We start from the raw sequence: 17,638 nt of genomic DNA on the forward strand, positions 1-17,638 counted from the left end.
ACCTCCGCACCCCTGGGCAACATAACACTCGAGTGTGGTTGCCAGGGGCAAGAATAACAAAGGTGAGGCATCCTGAATCTGCTCAGAAGACAAAGCACTGGGCACCTCTCATCACAGCCCTAACAGCAACAGGACACAGAACCAGGCATGAGCTCTGGCCTCAGATGATGAGCACATGTGGGACTTGCTAATCTGCAGGGACTGCAACCAGCCTGACCATCTAACAACAGCTCTCAGGACACCACGAAAGAAGCACCTAACAGCACAGAGCGGTGAAATTCCGATTACTCAGGGGTCCATGGTCTGCTCTGTGAAGTTTTTTTTCTCTTGCCTTTCCTTATATTTAGTTATTACACTACTCAGTAAGAGTTCTACCAGACATCCAGGGGGAAAACGTGACATAAAATTAATATCAATCCACTTGCCCATTGTTTGACAGCTCTGATAATGAGCCTGGCTGAAGAAAGTATTGGCTAGAATGCTGAGCTGGAAGAAAGTTAGAGATTACTTGTCAACTCAAATTACCTCCTCTATCACTTTTGCCCTTTAAGGGAGATGCAATCACAAAATGAGAGAACTTTAGGGCTGAAAGAAGACTCAAACATCATCTAGTCCAATAATTAAGAGCTGATGGTGCTTTCATATATCACCACGTTCCAAAAAGCAGTGTAGGAATAAGTACCAAAAGTCTTCGAAAAGTTCCCAACCTCTGGTCCAGTAATTCTATCTTTAAGAATCTATGCCACCCCAATGTTCATAGCAGCATTATTTACAATTGCCAAGATATGGAAGCAACCTAGGTGTCCATCAACGGAAGATGTGGTATACACACACACACACACACACACACACACAAAATGGAATACTACACAGCCATAGAAAAGAATGAAATTTTGCCATTTGCAACAACATGGATGGACTTGGAGGGTATTATGCCAAGTGAAATAAATCAGAGAAAGACTGTATGTTATCACTAACATGTACAATCTAAAAAATAAAACTAGTGAAAATAATAAAAAAGAAACAGACTCACAGATATAGAGAACAAACTAGTGGTTACCAAAGGGGAGAGGGAAGTGGGGGAGGGGTAAGATGGGGGTAGAGGATTAAGAAGTACAAACTGCTATGTATAAAATAAATAAGCTACAAGAATATATTACACAGCACAGGGAATACAGCCAATATTTTCTAATAACTATAAATGGAGTATTATCTATAACAATTTTGCATCACTATATTGTACACCTGAAACTAATATTGTAAATCAACTATATCTCAGTAAGAAAAAAGGGAGACCTTCAAGATGGCAGAGGAGTAAGACATGGAGATCACCTTCCTCCCCGCAATTACATCAAAAATACATCTACATGTAGAACAACTCCTACAGAACACCTACTGAACACTGGCAGAAGACCTCAGACTTCCCAGAAGGCAAGAAACTCCCCATGTACCTGTGTAAGGCAAAAAAAAAAAAAAAAAGGAAAAACAGAGACAAAAGAATAGGGACGGGACCTGCACCAATGGGAGGGAGCTGTGAAGGAGGAAAGGTTTCCACACACTAGGAAGCCCCTTCACTGGCAGGGATGGGGGGTGGGCAGGGGTAATTTTCAGAGCCACAGAGCACAGCACAGCAATAGGGGTGCAGAGAGCACGGCGGAGAGATCCCCACACAGAGGACTGGTGCTGACCAGAACCCACCAGCCTGAGAGGCTTGTCTGCTCAACCGCCAGGGCAGGTGGGGGCTGGGAGCTGAGGCTCAGGCTTCGGAGGTCAGATCCCAGGGAGAGGACTGGGGTTGGCTGCGTGAAGACAGCCTGAAGGGGGCTAGTGTGCCACAGCTAGTCAGGAGGGAATCCAAGAAAAAGTCTGGACCTGCCAGAGGCGAGACCTTTGTTTCGGGATGCGCGAGGAGAGGGGATCCCTTCCCAGTGTGCCCACAGAAGGCAGAGCACCGCCTGAAAGAGCTCCAGAGACAGGCACGAGACACGACTATCAGCTTGTACCCCAGAGACGGGCATAAACTGCTAACACTGCTGCCGCTGCCACCAAGAATTCTGTGTGCAAGTGCGGGTCACTATCCACATCCCCCAGGAGCCTGTGCAGCCCGCCAATGCCAGGGTTCCATGATCCAGGGACAACTTCCCCAGGAGAACACACGGCACGCCTCAGGCTGGTGCAACGCCATGCCGACCTCTGCCGGCAGAGGCTCACCTCGCATTCCAATTATGACTACCAAACCCCTCCCTCCCCCAGCCTGAGTGAGCAAGAGAGCCCTAATCAGCTGCTGCTTTAACCCCCTTCTGTAAGGGTGAGTAACAGACTCCTGAGGGTGACCTACACGCAGAGGCGAAGCCAAAACCAACGCTGGACCCCAGGAGCTGTGAGAACAGAGGAGCGGAAATTTCTCCATGCAGACTCAGGAGCAGCAGATTAAATCCCCACAATCAACTTGATAAACCCTGCATCTGAAGAATACCTGAATAGAAACGAATGTTCCCAAAACTGAGGCAGTGGACTTTGGGAGCAACCCTAGACTTGGGGTTTGCTCTCTGCATCTGATTTGTTTCTGGTTTTATGTTTATCTTAGTTTAGTATTTAGTGCTTATGATCATTGGTGGATATATTCATTGGTTTGGTTGCTCTCTTCCTTTTTTTTTTATATATATATATTTTTCTCCTTTTCCTCTTTTTGTGAGTGTGTATGTATATGCTTCTTTGTGTGATTTTGTCTGTATAGGTTTGCTTTTACCATTTGTCCTAGGATTCTGTCTGTTTTTCAGTTTTTGTTTTTTTGGTTTTTTTTCTTTCTTCCTTTTCTTCTGAGCCGTGTGGTTAACAGGGTCTTGGTGCTCCAGCCAGATGTTGAGCCTGAGCCTCCAAGGTGGGAGGGCCGAGTCCAGGACACTGGACCACCAGAAACCTCCTGGCCGCACATAATATCAATCGGCGAGAGGTCTCCCAGAGATCTCCATCTCAACACTAAGACCCAGCTCCACCCAACAGCCAGCAAGCTCCAATGCTGGATGCCCCATGCCAAACAACTAGCCAAGACAGAAACACAACCTCACCCATTAGCAGAGAGGCTGCCTAAAGTCATACTAAGTTCACAGACACTCCAAAACACACCACTGGATGCAGCACTGCCCACCAGAAGGACAAGATCCAGCCCCGCCCACCAGAACACAGGCGCTAGTCCCCTTCACCAGGAAGCCTACACAAGCCACTGAACCAACCTCACCCTGTGGGGGCAGACAGCAAAAATAATGGGAACTACAAATGCGCAGCCTGTGAAAAGAAGACCCCAAGCACAGTAAGTTAAACAAAATGAGAAAACAGAGAAACAGGCAGCATATACAGGAGCAAGGTAAAAACCCACCAGACAAAACAAATGAAGAGGAACTACGCAGTCTACCTGAAAAAGAATTCAGAGTAATGTTAGTAAAGATCATCCAAAATCTTGGAAATAGAATGGAGAAGATAAAAGAAACGTTTAACAAGGACCGAGAAGAACTAAAGAGCAAACAAACAGTGATGAACAACACAATAAATGAAATTAAAAATACTCTAGAAGGAGTCAATAGGAGAATAACTGACGCAGAAGAACGGATAAGTGAAATGGAAGATCAAATAGTGGAAATAACTGCCTCAGAGAAGAATAAAGAATGAAAAGAACTGAGGACAGTCTCAGAGACCTCTGGGACAACAAGAAACGCACCAACATTCTAATTATAGGGGTCCCAGAAGAGGAAGAGAAAAAGAAAGGGTGTGAGAAAATATTTGAAGAGATTATACTTGAAAACTTCCCTAACGTGGGAAAGGAAATACTCAGTCAAGTTCAGGAAGTGCAGAGAGTCCCATAGAGGATAAATCAAAGGAGAAACAGGCCAAGACATGTATTAATCAAACTACCAAAAATTAAATTCAAAGAAAAAATATTAAAAGCAGCATGGGAAAAGCAACAAATAAAATACAAGGGAAAAAAAAAAATACAAGGGAATCCCCATAAGGTTAATAGCTGATCTTTCAGCATAAACCCTGCAAGCCAGAAGGGAGTGGCAGGACATATATAAAGTGATGAAAGGGAAAAACCTACAGCCAAGATTACCCAGAAAGGATCTCATTCACATTCAATGGAGAAATTAAAACCTTTATAGACAAGCAAAAGCTAAGAGAATTCAGCACCACAAAACCAGCTTTACAACATATGCTAAAGGAACTTCTCTAGGGAGGAAACACAAGAGAAGGAAAAGACCTACAATAAAAAACCCAAAACAATTAAGAAAATGGTAAGAGGAACATGCATATTGATAATTACCTTAAATGTGAATGGATTAAATGCTCCAATCAAAAGACACAGGCTTGCTGAATGGACACAAAAACAAGACCACATATATGCTGCCTACAAGAGACCCACTTCAGACCTATGGACACATACAGACTGAAAGTGAGGGGATGGAAAAAGATATTCCACACAAACAGAAATCAAAAGAAAGCTGGAGTAGCAATACTCATAACAGATAAAATAGACTTTAACATAAAGAATGTTACAAGAGAAAAGGAAGGACACTACATAATGATCAAGGGATCAATCCAAGAAGATATAACAATTATAAATATATATGCACTCAACATAGGAGCATCTCAATACACAAGGCAACTGCTAACAGCTACAAAAGAAGAAATCGACAGTAACACAATAATAGTGCAGGAATTTAACACCTCACGTACAACAATGGACAGATCATCAAGCAATAAATTAATAAGGAAACACAAGCTTTAAATGACAAAATAGACCAGATACATTTAATTGATATTTATGGAACATTCAATCCAAAACCAGCAGATTATACTTTCTTCTCAAGTGTGCACAGAACATTCTCCAGGATAGATCATATCTTGGGTCACAAATCAAGCCTAAGTAAAGTTAAGAAAACTGAAATCATATCAAGCATCTTTTCTGACCACAATGCTATGAGATTAGAAATCAATTACAGGGGAAAAAACGTAAAAAACACAAACACATGGAGGCTAAACAATACATTACTAAATAACCAAGAGATCACTGAAGAAATCAAAGAGGAAATCAAAAAATACCTAGAGGCAAATGACAATGAAAACACGACAATCCAAAACCTATGGAATGCAGCAAAAGCAGTGCTAAGAGGGAAGTTTATAGCTATACAAGCCTACCTCAAGAAACAAATATCTCAAATTAACAATCTAACTTTACACCTAAAGGAACTACAAAAAGAAGAACAAACAAAACCCAAAGTTAGCAGAAGGAAAGAAATCATAAAGATCAGAGCAGAAATAAATGAAATAGAAACAAAGAAAACAATAGCAAAGATGAATAAAACTAAAAGCTGGTTCTTTGAGAAGATAAACAAAATTGATAAACCATTAGCCAGACTCATCAAGAACAAGAGGGAGAGGACTCAAATCCATAAAATTAGAAATGAAAATGGAGAAGTTACAACAGACACTGCAGAAATACAAAGCATCCTAAGAGACTACTTCAAGCAACTGTATGCCAATAAAATGGACAACCTGAAGAAATGGACAAATTCTTAGAAAGGTATAACCTTCCAAGACTGAACCAGGAAGAAATAGAAAATATGAACAGACCACTCATAAGTAATGACATTGAAACTGTGATTAAAAATCTTCCAACTAACAAAAGTCCAGGACTAGATGGCTTCACAGGTGAATTCTATCAAACATTCAGAGAACAGCTAAAAGCCAACCTTCTCAAACTTCCAAAAACTTGCAGAGGAAGGAACTCATTCTATGAGGCCACCATCACCCTGATACCAAAACCAGACAAAGATACTTCCAAAAAAGAAAACTACAGACGAATGTCACTGATGAATATAGATGAAAAAATCCTCAACAAAATACTAGCAAACAGAATCCAACAACACATTAAAAGGATCATACACCATGATCAAGTGGGAGTTATCCCAGGGATGCAAGGATTCTTCAATACATGCAAATCAATCAATGTGATACACCATATTAACAAATTGAAAAATAAAAACCATATGATCGGGCTTCTCTGGTGGCGCAGTGGTTGAGAGTCGGCCTGCTGATGCAGGGGACACGGGTTCGTACCGCAGTCCGGGAAGATCCCACATGCCACGGAGCGGCTAGGCACGTGAGCCATGGCCACTGAGCCTGTGCGTCCAGAGCCTATGCTCCACACGGGAGAGGCCGCAACAGTGAGAGGCCTGCGTACCGCAAATAAATAAATAAATAAATAAATAAATAAACCATATGATCATCTCAATAGATGCAGAAAAAGCTTTTGACAAATTTCAACACCCATTTATGATTAAAAAAACTCTCCAGAAAGTGGGCATAGAGGGAACCTACCTCAACATAATAAAGGCCGTATATAACAAACCCAGAGAAAACATCATTCTCAATGGTGAAAAACTGAAAGCATTTCCACTAAGATAAGGAACAAGACAAGGATGTCCACTCTCACCACTATTATAAAACAGAGTTTTGGAAGTCCTAGCCATGGCGCTCAGACAAGAAATAGAAATAAAAGGAATACAAATTGGAAAAGAAGAAGTAAAACTGTCACTGTTTGCAGATGCCATGATACTATACATAGAGGATCCTAAAGATGCCACCAGAAAACTACTAGAGCTAATCAATGAATTTGGTAAAGTTGCAGGATACAAAATTAATGCACAGAAATTTCTTGCATTCCTATACACTAATGATGAAAAATATGAAAGAGAAATTATGGAAACACTCCCATTTACCATTGTCACAAAAAGAATAAAATACCTATGAATAAACCCACCTAGGGAAACAAAAGACCTGTATGCAGATAACTATAAGACACTGATGAAAGAAATAAAAGATGATACCAACAGATGGAGAGATATACCATGTTCCTGGATTGGAAGAATATTATGAAAATCACTATACTACCCAAAACAATCTACAGACAGATTCAATGCAATCCCTATCAAATTACCAATGGCAGTTTTTACGGAACTAGAACAAATCACGTCAACATGTGTATGGATACACAAAAGACCCCGAATAGCCAAAGCAGTCTTGAGGAAAAAAAACAGCTGGAGGAATCAGACTCCCTGACTTCAGACTATATTACAAAGCTATAGTAATCAAGACAATATGGTACTGGCACAAAAAAAGAAACACAGATCAATGCAACAAGATAGAAAGCCCAGAGATAAAACCATGCACCTTTGGCCAACTAATCTATGACAAAGGAGGCAAAGATACACAATGGAGAAAAGACAGTCTCTTCAATAAGTGGTGCTGGGAAAACTGGACCCCTACATGTAAAAGCATGAAATTAGACCACTCCCTAACACCATACACAAAAATAAACTCAAAATGGATTAGAGACCTAAATGTAAGACAGGGCACTACACAACTCTCAGAGGAAAACATAGTAAGACACTGACATAAATCACAGCAAGATCTTTTTTGATCCACCTCCTAGAGTAATGGAAATAAAAACAAAAATAAAGAAATGGGACCTAATGAAACTTAAAAGCTTTTGCACAGCAAAGGAAACCATAAACAAGATGAAAAGACAACCCTTAGAATGGGAGAAAATATTCGCAAATGAAGCAACGGACAAAGGATTAATCTCCAAAATATATAAACAGCTCATGCAGCTCAGTATTAAAAAAAACAAACCACCTAATCAACAAATGGGCAGAAGACCTAAATAAACATTTTTACAAAGAAGACATACATATGACCAAGATGCACATGAAAAGCTGCTCAACATCACTAATTATTAGAGAAATGCAAATCAAAACTACAATGAGGTATATCACCTCACACCAGTTAGAATGGGCATCATCAGAAAATCTACAAACAACAAATGCTGGAGAGGGTGTGGAGAAAAGGGAACCCTCTTGCACTGTTGGTGGGAATGTAAATTGATACAGCCACTATGGAGAACAGTATGGAAGTTCCTTAAAAACCTAAAATGGAATTACTGTATGATCCAGCAATCCCACTACTGGGCATATACCCGGAGAAAACCATAATTCAAAAAGACACATGCGGGGCTTCCCTGGTGGCACAGTGGTTGAGAGTCCGCCTGCTGATGCAGGGGATGCAGGTTCGTGCCCTGGTCCAGGAAGATCCCACATGCCATGGAGTAGCTAGGTCTGTGAGCCATGGCCGCTGAGCCTATGCATCTGGAGCCTGTGCTCTGCAACAGGATAGGCCACAACAGTGAGAGGCCCACATACCGCAAAAAAAAAAAAAAAAAAGACACATGCACCCCAATGTTCATTGCAGCACTATTTACAATAGCCAGGTCATGGAAGCAACCTAAATGCCTGTCAACAGACGAATGGGTAAAGAAGTTGTGGTACATATATACAATGCAATATTACTCAGCCATAAAAAGGAACGAAACTGAGTCATTTGTTGAGATGTGGATGGATCTAGAGACTGTCATACAGAGTGAAGACAGAAAGAGGAAAACAAATATCGTATGTTAACACATATATGTGGAACCTAGAAAAATGGTACAGATGAACCGGTTTGCAGGGCAGAAGTTGAGACACAGATGTAGAAAGCAAACATATGGGACAGCAAGGGGGGAAAACCGCGGTAGGGTGGGGATGGTGGTGTGAATTGGGCGATTGGGATTGACATGTATACACTGATGTGTATAAAACTGATGATTAATAAGAACCTGCAGTATAAAAAAACAAAAAAACTAATACTAAACTTTCTTTGGGTTATTTGTATGGAAATATGTTAACATAAATGTTTCAGACATTACATGAAATTTCTAAAAATCTTATATATTCTGGTATAATGTTATAAATCATAATTCTAGTTAGTACTTTAAAATGTATATCTCAGAAATAACTATATTTCCTTGTCAATTGCATTATTATGAATTTTCATCAAATCTTTAACTGTGGTCATTTTTAAGTCTTCTGTCATTTACAGACAGTTCTGGGTGTACTCTGTTGCTTTTACAAAAATGTTCCCATAACAGGGTCTCATCTTCAAGGGATTTATGGAAAAGACTCTGACAAGAACAGGTTTCTGGTAACTGACTATACTGCTAAACTGAATAAATAAGCATTTTCAGAACTCTAATGGAAAACTGATGAATTCATAAAAGGGCTAACAAAAGATCAAGATAAAAGAAAATTAATTACATGGGACTGAGTGAACTGATGAGGATGACTGTAATTTTTGTGACTTTCTCTTTGAATAAAAAAAAAAAATCCCACAAGGACTCAGAGGCAAAAAATACACAAATCAATTTTCACTGCAAAGTAAAGGAGGTGTTACAGTGGAGGATTACTGGACTGAATGTCAATATTATGACATAGTATGAGTGCATTTTGTGTTCGGTAATTGCAATCATTGTTGCTTTTGTTGTGGTCATCCATTTACAATGCTTGGTGTCAGTTTACCGCTTGTAAAAATAAAATACAGTGTGTGTGTGTGTGTGTGTGAGTTGTGGGAAAAAAAGAAAAAAATTCTTTGTTATTGCATATTTTTCCTACTGATTAAATTTAGAATGAGATTTAAAAAAAAAGAAATTGAAACTGTGATTAAAAATCTTCCAACAAACAAAAGTCCAGTACTAGATGGCTTTACAAGTGAATTCTATCAAACATTCAGAGAACAGCTAACACCCAACTTTCTCAAACACTTCCAAAAAAATGCAGAGGAAGGAAAACTCCCAAACTCATTCTATGAGGCCACCATCACCCTGATACCAAAACCAGACAAAGATACTACCAAAAAAGAAAATTACAGACCAATGTCACTGATGAATATAGATGAAAAAATCCTCAACAAAATACTAGCAAACAGAATCCAACAACACATTAAAAGGATCATACACCATGATCAAGTGGGAGTTATCCCAGGGATGCAAGGATTCTTCAATATATGCAAATCAATCAATGCAATACATATTAACAAATTGAATTAAAACCATATGATCATCTCAATAGATGCAGAAAAAGCTTTTGACAAAATTCAACACCCATTTATGATACAAACTCTCCAGAAAGTTGGCAAAGAGGGAACCTACCTCAACATAATAAAGGCCATGTACGACAAACCCACAGCAAACAACATTCTCAATGGTGAAAATCTGAAAGCATTTCCTCTAAGATCAGGAACAAGACAATGATGTCCACTCTCACCACTATAATTCAACAGAGTTTTGGAAGTCCTAGCCAAGGCAATCAGAGAAGAAAAAGAAATAAAAGGAATACAAATAGGAAAAGAAGAAGTAAAACTGTCACTATTTGCAGATGACATGATACTGTACATACAGAATCCTAAAGATGCTACCAGAAAACTACTAGAGCTACTCAATGAATTTGGTAAAGTAGCAGGATACAAAACTAGCACAGAAATCTCTTGCATTCCTATACACTAATGATGAAAAATCTGAAAGAGAAATTAAGACAACACTCCCATTTACCATTGCAACAAAAAGAATAAAACACCTAGGAATAAACCTACCTAGGGAGACAAAAGACCAGTATGCAGAAAACTACAAAACACTGATGAAAGAAACCAACAGATGGAGAGATAAACCATGTTCTTGGATTGGAAGAAATCAATATTGTGAAAATGACTATACTACCCAAAGTAATCTACAGATTCAATGCAATCCCTATCAAATTACCAACGGCATCTTTTACGGAATTAAAACACAAAATCTTAAAATTTGTATGGAGACACAAAAGACCCCGAATAGGGCTTCCCTGGTGGCACAGTGGTTGAGAGTCCGCCTGCTGATGCAAGGGACACGGGTTCATGCCCCAGTCCGGGAGGATCCCACATGCCACGGAACGGCTGGGCCCGTGAGCCATGGCCGCTGAGCCTGCGCATCTGGAGCCTGTGCTCCGCAATGGGAGAGGCCACCATAGTGACAGGCCCACGTACCACCAAAAAAAAAAAAACAGACACCGAATAGCCAAAGCACTCTTGAGGGAAAAACATGGAGCTGGAGGAATCAGACTCCCTGACTTCAGACTATACTACAAAGCTACAGTAATCAGGACAATATGGTACTGGCACAAAAACAGAAATATAGATCAATGGAACAAGATAAAAAGCCCAGAGATAAACCCACGCACCTATGGTCAACTAATCTATGATAAAGGAGGCAAGGATATACAATGGAGAAAAGACAGTCTCTTCAATAAGGGGTGCTGGGAAAACTGGACAGCTACATGTAAAAAAATGAAATTAGAACACTCCCTAACACCATACACAAAAATAAACTCAAAATGGATTAGAGACCTAAATATAAGATGGGGTACTATACAACTCTTAGACGAAAACATAGGAAGAACACTCTTTGACATAAAACACAGCAAGATCTTTTTTGATCCATCTCCTAGAGTAATGGAAATAAAAACAAAAATAAAGAAATGGGACCTAATGAAACTTAAAAGCTTTTGCACAGCAAAGGAAATCATAAACAAGATGAAAAGAAAACCCTCAGAATGGGAGAAAATATTTGCAAATGAAGCAACAGACTAAGGATTAATCTCCAAAATATACAAGCAGCTCATGCAGCTCAATACCAAAAACAAACAACCCAATCCAAAAATGGGCAGAAGACTTAAAGAGATATTTCTCCAAAGAAGATATACAGATTGCCAACAAACACATGAAAGGATGCTCAACATCACTAATCATTACAGAAATGCAAATCAAAACCACAATGAGATATCACCTCACACTGGTCAGAATGGCCATCTCAAAAAATCTACAAACACGGGACTTCCCTGGGGGTGAAGTGGTTAAGAATCCACCTGCCAATGCAGGCAACACGGGTTCGAGCCCTCGTCCAGTAAGGTCCCACATGCTGTGGAGCAACTAAGCCCGTGAGCCACAACTACTGAGCCTACGCTCTAGAGCCCAAGAGCCACAACTACTGAGCCCACGTGCCACAACTACTGAAGCCCGTGTGCCTAGTGCCTGTGCTCTGCAAAAAGAGAAGCCACCACGGGCTTCCCTGGTGGCTCAGTGGTTAAGAGTCCGCCTGCTGATGCAGGGGACACGGATTCATGCCCCGGTCTGGGAAGATCCCACATGCCGCAGAGCGGCTGGGCCCGTGAGCCATGGCCGCTGAGCCTGCGCATCTGGAGCTTGTGCTCCGCAGTGGGAGAGGCCAGAACAGTGAGAGGCCCGCATACCGCAAAAAAAAAAAAAAAATGGAGAAGCCACCACAATGAGCAGCCCACACACCGCAATGAAGGGTAGCCCCCACTCGCCACAACTAGAGAAAAGCCCGCTCACAGAAACAAAGACCCAACACAGCTATAAATAAATAAATAATAAAACACTCTCAATCTAAAAAAAAAAAAAAATCTACAAACAATAAATGCTGGAGAGGGTGTGGATAAAAGGGAACCCTCTTGCACTGTTGGTGGGAATGTAAATTGATACAGCCACTATGGAGAACAGTATGGAGGTTCCTTCAAAAACTAAAAATAGAACTACCATATGATCCAGCAATCCCACTACTGGCATATACCCTGAGAAAACCATAATTCAAAAAGAGACATGGGGCTTCCCTTGTGGCACAGTGGATGAGAGTCCGCCTGCCAATGCAGGGGACACAGGTTTGTGGCCCGGCCCGGGAAGATCCCACATGCCGTGGAGCGGCTGGGCCCGTGAGCCATGGCCGCTGAGCCTGCGCATCCGGAGCCTGTGCTCCACAACAGGAGAGGCCACAACAGTGAGAGGCCCACGTACTGCAAAAAAAAAAAAGACATGTACCACAATGTTCACTGCAGCACTATTTACAATAGCCGGGACATGGAAGCAACCTAAGTGTCCACTGACAGATGAATGGATAAAGAAGATGTGGCACATATATACAATGGAATATTACTCAGCCATAAAAAGAAATGAAATGGAGTTATTTGTAGTGAGGTAGACGGACCCAGAGTCTGTCATACAGAGTGAAATCAGAAAGAGAAAAACAAATACCGTATGCTAACACATATATATGGAATCTAAAATTTAAAAAAAATGGTTCTGATGAACCTAGAGGCAGGACAGGAATAAAGATACAGACATGAGGACACGGGGAGGGGGAAGGGTAAGCTGGGACGAAGTGAGAGAGTGGCATGGACACATATACACTACCAAATGTAAAACAGATAGCTAGTGGGAAGCAGCCACATAGCACAGGGAGATCAGCTCGGTGCTTTGTGACCACCTACAGGGGTGGGATAGGGAGGGTGGTAGGGAGACGCAAGAGGGAGGTGATATGGGGATATATGTATACATATAGCTGATTCACTTTGTTATACAGCAGAAACTAACACAACATTGTAAAGCAATTATACTCCAATAAAGACATTAAAAAAAATAGCAGAATTTTAATCAAAAAAAGCATCTGTGCTAAAGCAATTGCTTAAAGGAAAAACAACAACGAAAATTCAGATAACAATATTCATTGCAGCCTTATTTGTGAAGCACTAAATTGGACTGGTTAAGCAAATTAGGGTGCATACACACCGTCGAAAACAGTACTAAGAAATAGTTAAACCCATGAAGGAAAACATATAACGTTAAATAAAAAATAAATGAGGGGCTTCCCTGGTGGCGCAGTGGTTGAGAATCTGCCTGCTAATGCAGGGAACATGGGTTCGAGCCCCGGTCTGGGAAGATCCCACATGCCGCGGAGCAACTGGGCCCGTGAGCCACAACTACTGAGCCTGCGTGTCTGGAACCTGTGCTCCGCAAGAAGAGAAGCCCCAATAGTGAGAGGCCCGCGCACCGCGATGAAGAGTGGCCCCCTTTTGCCACAACTAGAGAAAGCCCTCGCACAGAAACGAAGACCCAACACAGCCCAAAATAAATTAATTTTAAAAAAAAAAAAGAAAGAAAAAATAAATGAGGGGCTTCCCTGGTGGCACAGTGGTTGAGAGTCCGCCTGCCGATGCAGAGGACACGGGTTCATGCCCCGGTCCGGGAAGATCCCACATGCCACGGAGCGGCTAGGCCCGTGAGCCATGGCCGCTGAGCCTGTGCGTCCGGAGCCTGTGCTCCGCAATGGGAGAGGCCACAACAGTGAGAGGCCCGCATACCGCAAAAAAGTAAATAAATAAAAATTAAAAATAAATGAGGAGGGCTTCCCTGGTGGCGCAGTGGTTGGGAGTCCGCCTGACGATGCAGGGGACACGGGTTCATGCCCTGGGCCGGGAAGATCCCACCTGCCGCAGAGCAGCTGGGCCCGTGAGCCATGGCCGCTGAGCCTGCGCGTCCGGAGCCTGTGCTCTGCAACGGGAGAGGCCAGAACAGTGAGAGGCCCGTGTACCGCAAAAAAATAAAAAAATAAATGAGGAGTATATAAAAATTATATGTAGTATGTTTCCAATTTTGTTTTTAAAAAATTAGATGCAGAGAAGGAAAAGTTACAATCCAAGCGTTAATGGGAATTAACACTTGATGGAGGAATTTTTGTTGATTTGTTTTCTTGCCTTTCTATATTTTATACATGCTCCTCTGTAATAATGGGTCAAACTCCCCATTTTTGATGCTTAATGTTTCAAGCCCACCACCCCCTCTTTTCTTTCTGTTACACATCTGGGCAGCAGGGTAAGAAACCCCAGGTGGTCTCTCCATTGGCACCGGCAGGAAATTGAAAAGTTGTAAGCCCCAGCCTACATGCAGAACCCTCACCACACCTCCTACTCATTAGAGAAACTGAGCCCATCTCTTATCCCCTCCTTCTCTCTAGCTATTTTTGGACCAGCCTTGGGAACCTGCCATGCTGTCCCCAGAAAAGCTTCGTTATGTGAGTAATAAAACTTTTCACACCCTCCTGATGGATACGTGGCATCACCAACCTCAACACCAAACCAAATTTGGGGAGGTAAAACCAACCCACTCATGCTGAGGGGCCACAACATCTACAAATGAGCATGTTGTACTTTTATACCAAAACTGCAATATTATTTCTTAAATATTAAGCTATAACTTTTCATGTCAGGCCTGCAGAATTTTCTCATTTTACGGAAGGATACGTTTTTAAAACAGTAGGCAAAGAAACAGGAGAACTGATTATAAGGTATCGCCTTACAGTCACTCAAGACAACATGTGTATAAAAGAAGAATCATCTCCTGTTCTGGAACTAATTGTACAATATAACCAAAGAAACATACCTGGACTCAGAAACTGGTCTTCTGTGAGTACATCTCCCAGGGTGACAGATAAAAACTGGTATTTGGGTCTCTGCCAGCACCACAATCTCTTTTTCTTGGTCACCAGACTTAGAAGTTGTAATTTATCAGAGTCATTCAAATTTGATACTGTGATCAGGTTACCTCCAGCATCAACTTCTCTAAGAAAATTCCTTGTTGCTTTGGCAAACATTTTGAGAGCTCCAGATTACCTGAAAAAAAATATACAGGAAGTTGTTATTTCGTGACTTTTTTCTAAAATTACCTTATTTCTCCCTAGTATCAATCAGTATACATGAAAGAATACCTTCTCCTTAGAGAAGCCTCTAGTTTGAGTTCAGTTGATGTCTAAAAAATCAAATTGAAATACTGAAAGAGAATATGTATATAAATCAGGATAGGCTAGGTTATGCCTCCAAATCTCGGTGGCGTATAACCAGTAAGGTTTATTTAGTGCTCACACTACACGTCCAAAACAGGACAGGAAGGCTTTGCTCCTCGTAGCCATTCAGGGATCCACGCTGAAGGGGCAGCCGCCATCTTGAATAGCATGTCATCAGCCAACAGGAAAGAGAGTTCTGAAAAGTCTCACACCAGCAACTAAATGCTCTGGTCCAAAACTGACACACGTCACGTCCACTCACAATTTGTCAGAACTAGGCAGATGGCCTCAGCCAACCACAATGGTCAGGAAATACAATCCTACCAAGTATTTGGAAGGCAGAGACCTGGGAATGTCTGTTGAACAGCGTACTGACTACCCCAATTTGCATCTTACTTATGACCACTTCTTTGAAGGGTCAAATGTGCTTTTTCTCTACACTGTGTGATGTCCCCTGTTCATAAATGGGAAGTGACTAGCTATTACTTTAAACTCCAGAAAGGAAAACCCAGTCACTCTTCAGCCAGAGGGAAAAAAAAGAAAGAGACATGTTGGAAGATATAAAAGTACTACATTCAGTGGAAGATGTATATACTATTCAATAAATGGTGTCAGAACAACTGGCTAAACATCTGGAAAAAAATAAAGTCAGATCCCTAACTCATGCCATACAAAAGAGCAAATCCTCAGTGGATTAGAGTGTTTTTAAGGAAAAGTGAAACCATAAAGTACTAGAAAAAAATGCAAACAAATATTTGTACAATTGTAGGATGAGAAAGGGCCTTTAGGAAGACAAATGGCAAACTGAGAAAATACTTATAAAACAAAGAACCAGAACATTTAACATATACAAAAAACTTTTACAAACCACATCAAGTTTTACAAATACTGTAGTAGATACATGGGCAAAGGTTATAAACAATTCACAATATATAAACTGCTCATAGCTGTACATATGCATATGAATATATACATATGCGTGCACACACACATAATCATTATTAAAAAAGCACAAATTGAAAGATTTTTTTAAAACTATAGTCAACAGTTAAAATGTCTAATGCACAAGAATTGTGTTTTATTTATATTTGTAACCTGGTGTCTGGCAGTCACATAGATAACAAAATCATAGAATTTAAGAGCTGAGATAATCTTAGATGTTAATTAGTTCAACCCACTTTTCTTTACCATGAATCTTCTCAAGGGCATAAAAAAATTGTTTCACTGTCGCTAGTTCTTCTCTAAAGTACCTTTTCTTATATTATTGTATAGCCAACTAACCCTCTTCTTATATCAGAGCACTCATTTTTTCATTTATCAAAATATTTATTGAATCGGTGTACAAGCAATATTTGGGACCAGCAAGGTCGTGATGTCCAGGAGACATGGTTTTGTGTAGATACGCCCATCACCAATTCTTTGACAGACCGAGAGTTGCTTTGCAAGCTCTGGGACTGGTTCCTGCACTGCACTGCCAGGTTCTAGAGAGGGGAAGCGCAAAGGATAAGAATGAAGAAGGCTCAGTCCTGGTCCTGAAGGCCTGTGCCTCCTCTGGGGGAACCAGGGCAGCAGGAGCCACTGGAGGGGTTATATAGGGAACAGTGTGATCAGAGCGGTCACTTAGAAAGATCTTCTGGAAGCAAAATAGGAAACCAGCTGGAAGGGAACAATTAGACAACACACAATGATGCTGAACTACGTTGGTGTAAGGGTAGAAAAGATGCTGGTTTGGTGGTTTCCCGAGAAGTCTGGTTGGATGTGAAGGTGCTGATGAAAGAGAGGAGACTCCCCAGCTTGGCCTGCGGCTAGCTCAGGCCTGGGTCGGCTGATGAGATGGAGATGCCAGCTACCGAGAGAGGGATCCAGAAGGAAGCAGACTGCTGGGAACAGTAAGACAGTAACTGCTGGGAGCGCATCTAGGGTAAGGTGTAAGGTTTATTTTGTCAAACACAAGGAAAGAACTTTTAACAAAATAAGGTCTCCCAATGACCTGGGGGATTTTACCCTGCTTGTCCAAGAGAAGAGCCACAGCAGAACCTGCCTCAGTTCACCATG

At 41.2% G+C, this 17,638-nt stretch overlaps 1 protein-coding gene across 1 annotated transcript in view; it reads right to left on the bottom strand.

Annotated features, from left to right (window-relative positions):
- Positions 1–15,394, bottom strand: part of GSDME (gasdermin E) — a 65,864-nt gene extending 50,470 nt beyond the window's left edge. The window contains 1 exon segment of the mRNA XM_065884117.1: positions 15,184–15,394. Coding sequence (XP_065740189.1) covers positions 15,184–15,394 — 211 coding nt within the window.
- Positions 15,395–17,638: the final 2,244 nt, after the last annotated feature.

Source organism: Phocoena phocoena, chromosome 9, assembly GCF_963924675.1.
Source record: "Phocoena phocoena chromosome 9, mPhoPho1.1, whole genome shotgun sequence".
Lineage (NCBI taxonomy): Eukaryota > Metazoa > Chordata > Mammalia > Artiodactyla > Phocoenidae > Phocoena > Phocoena phocoena.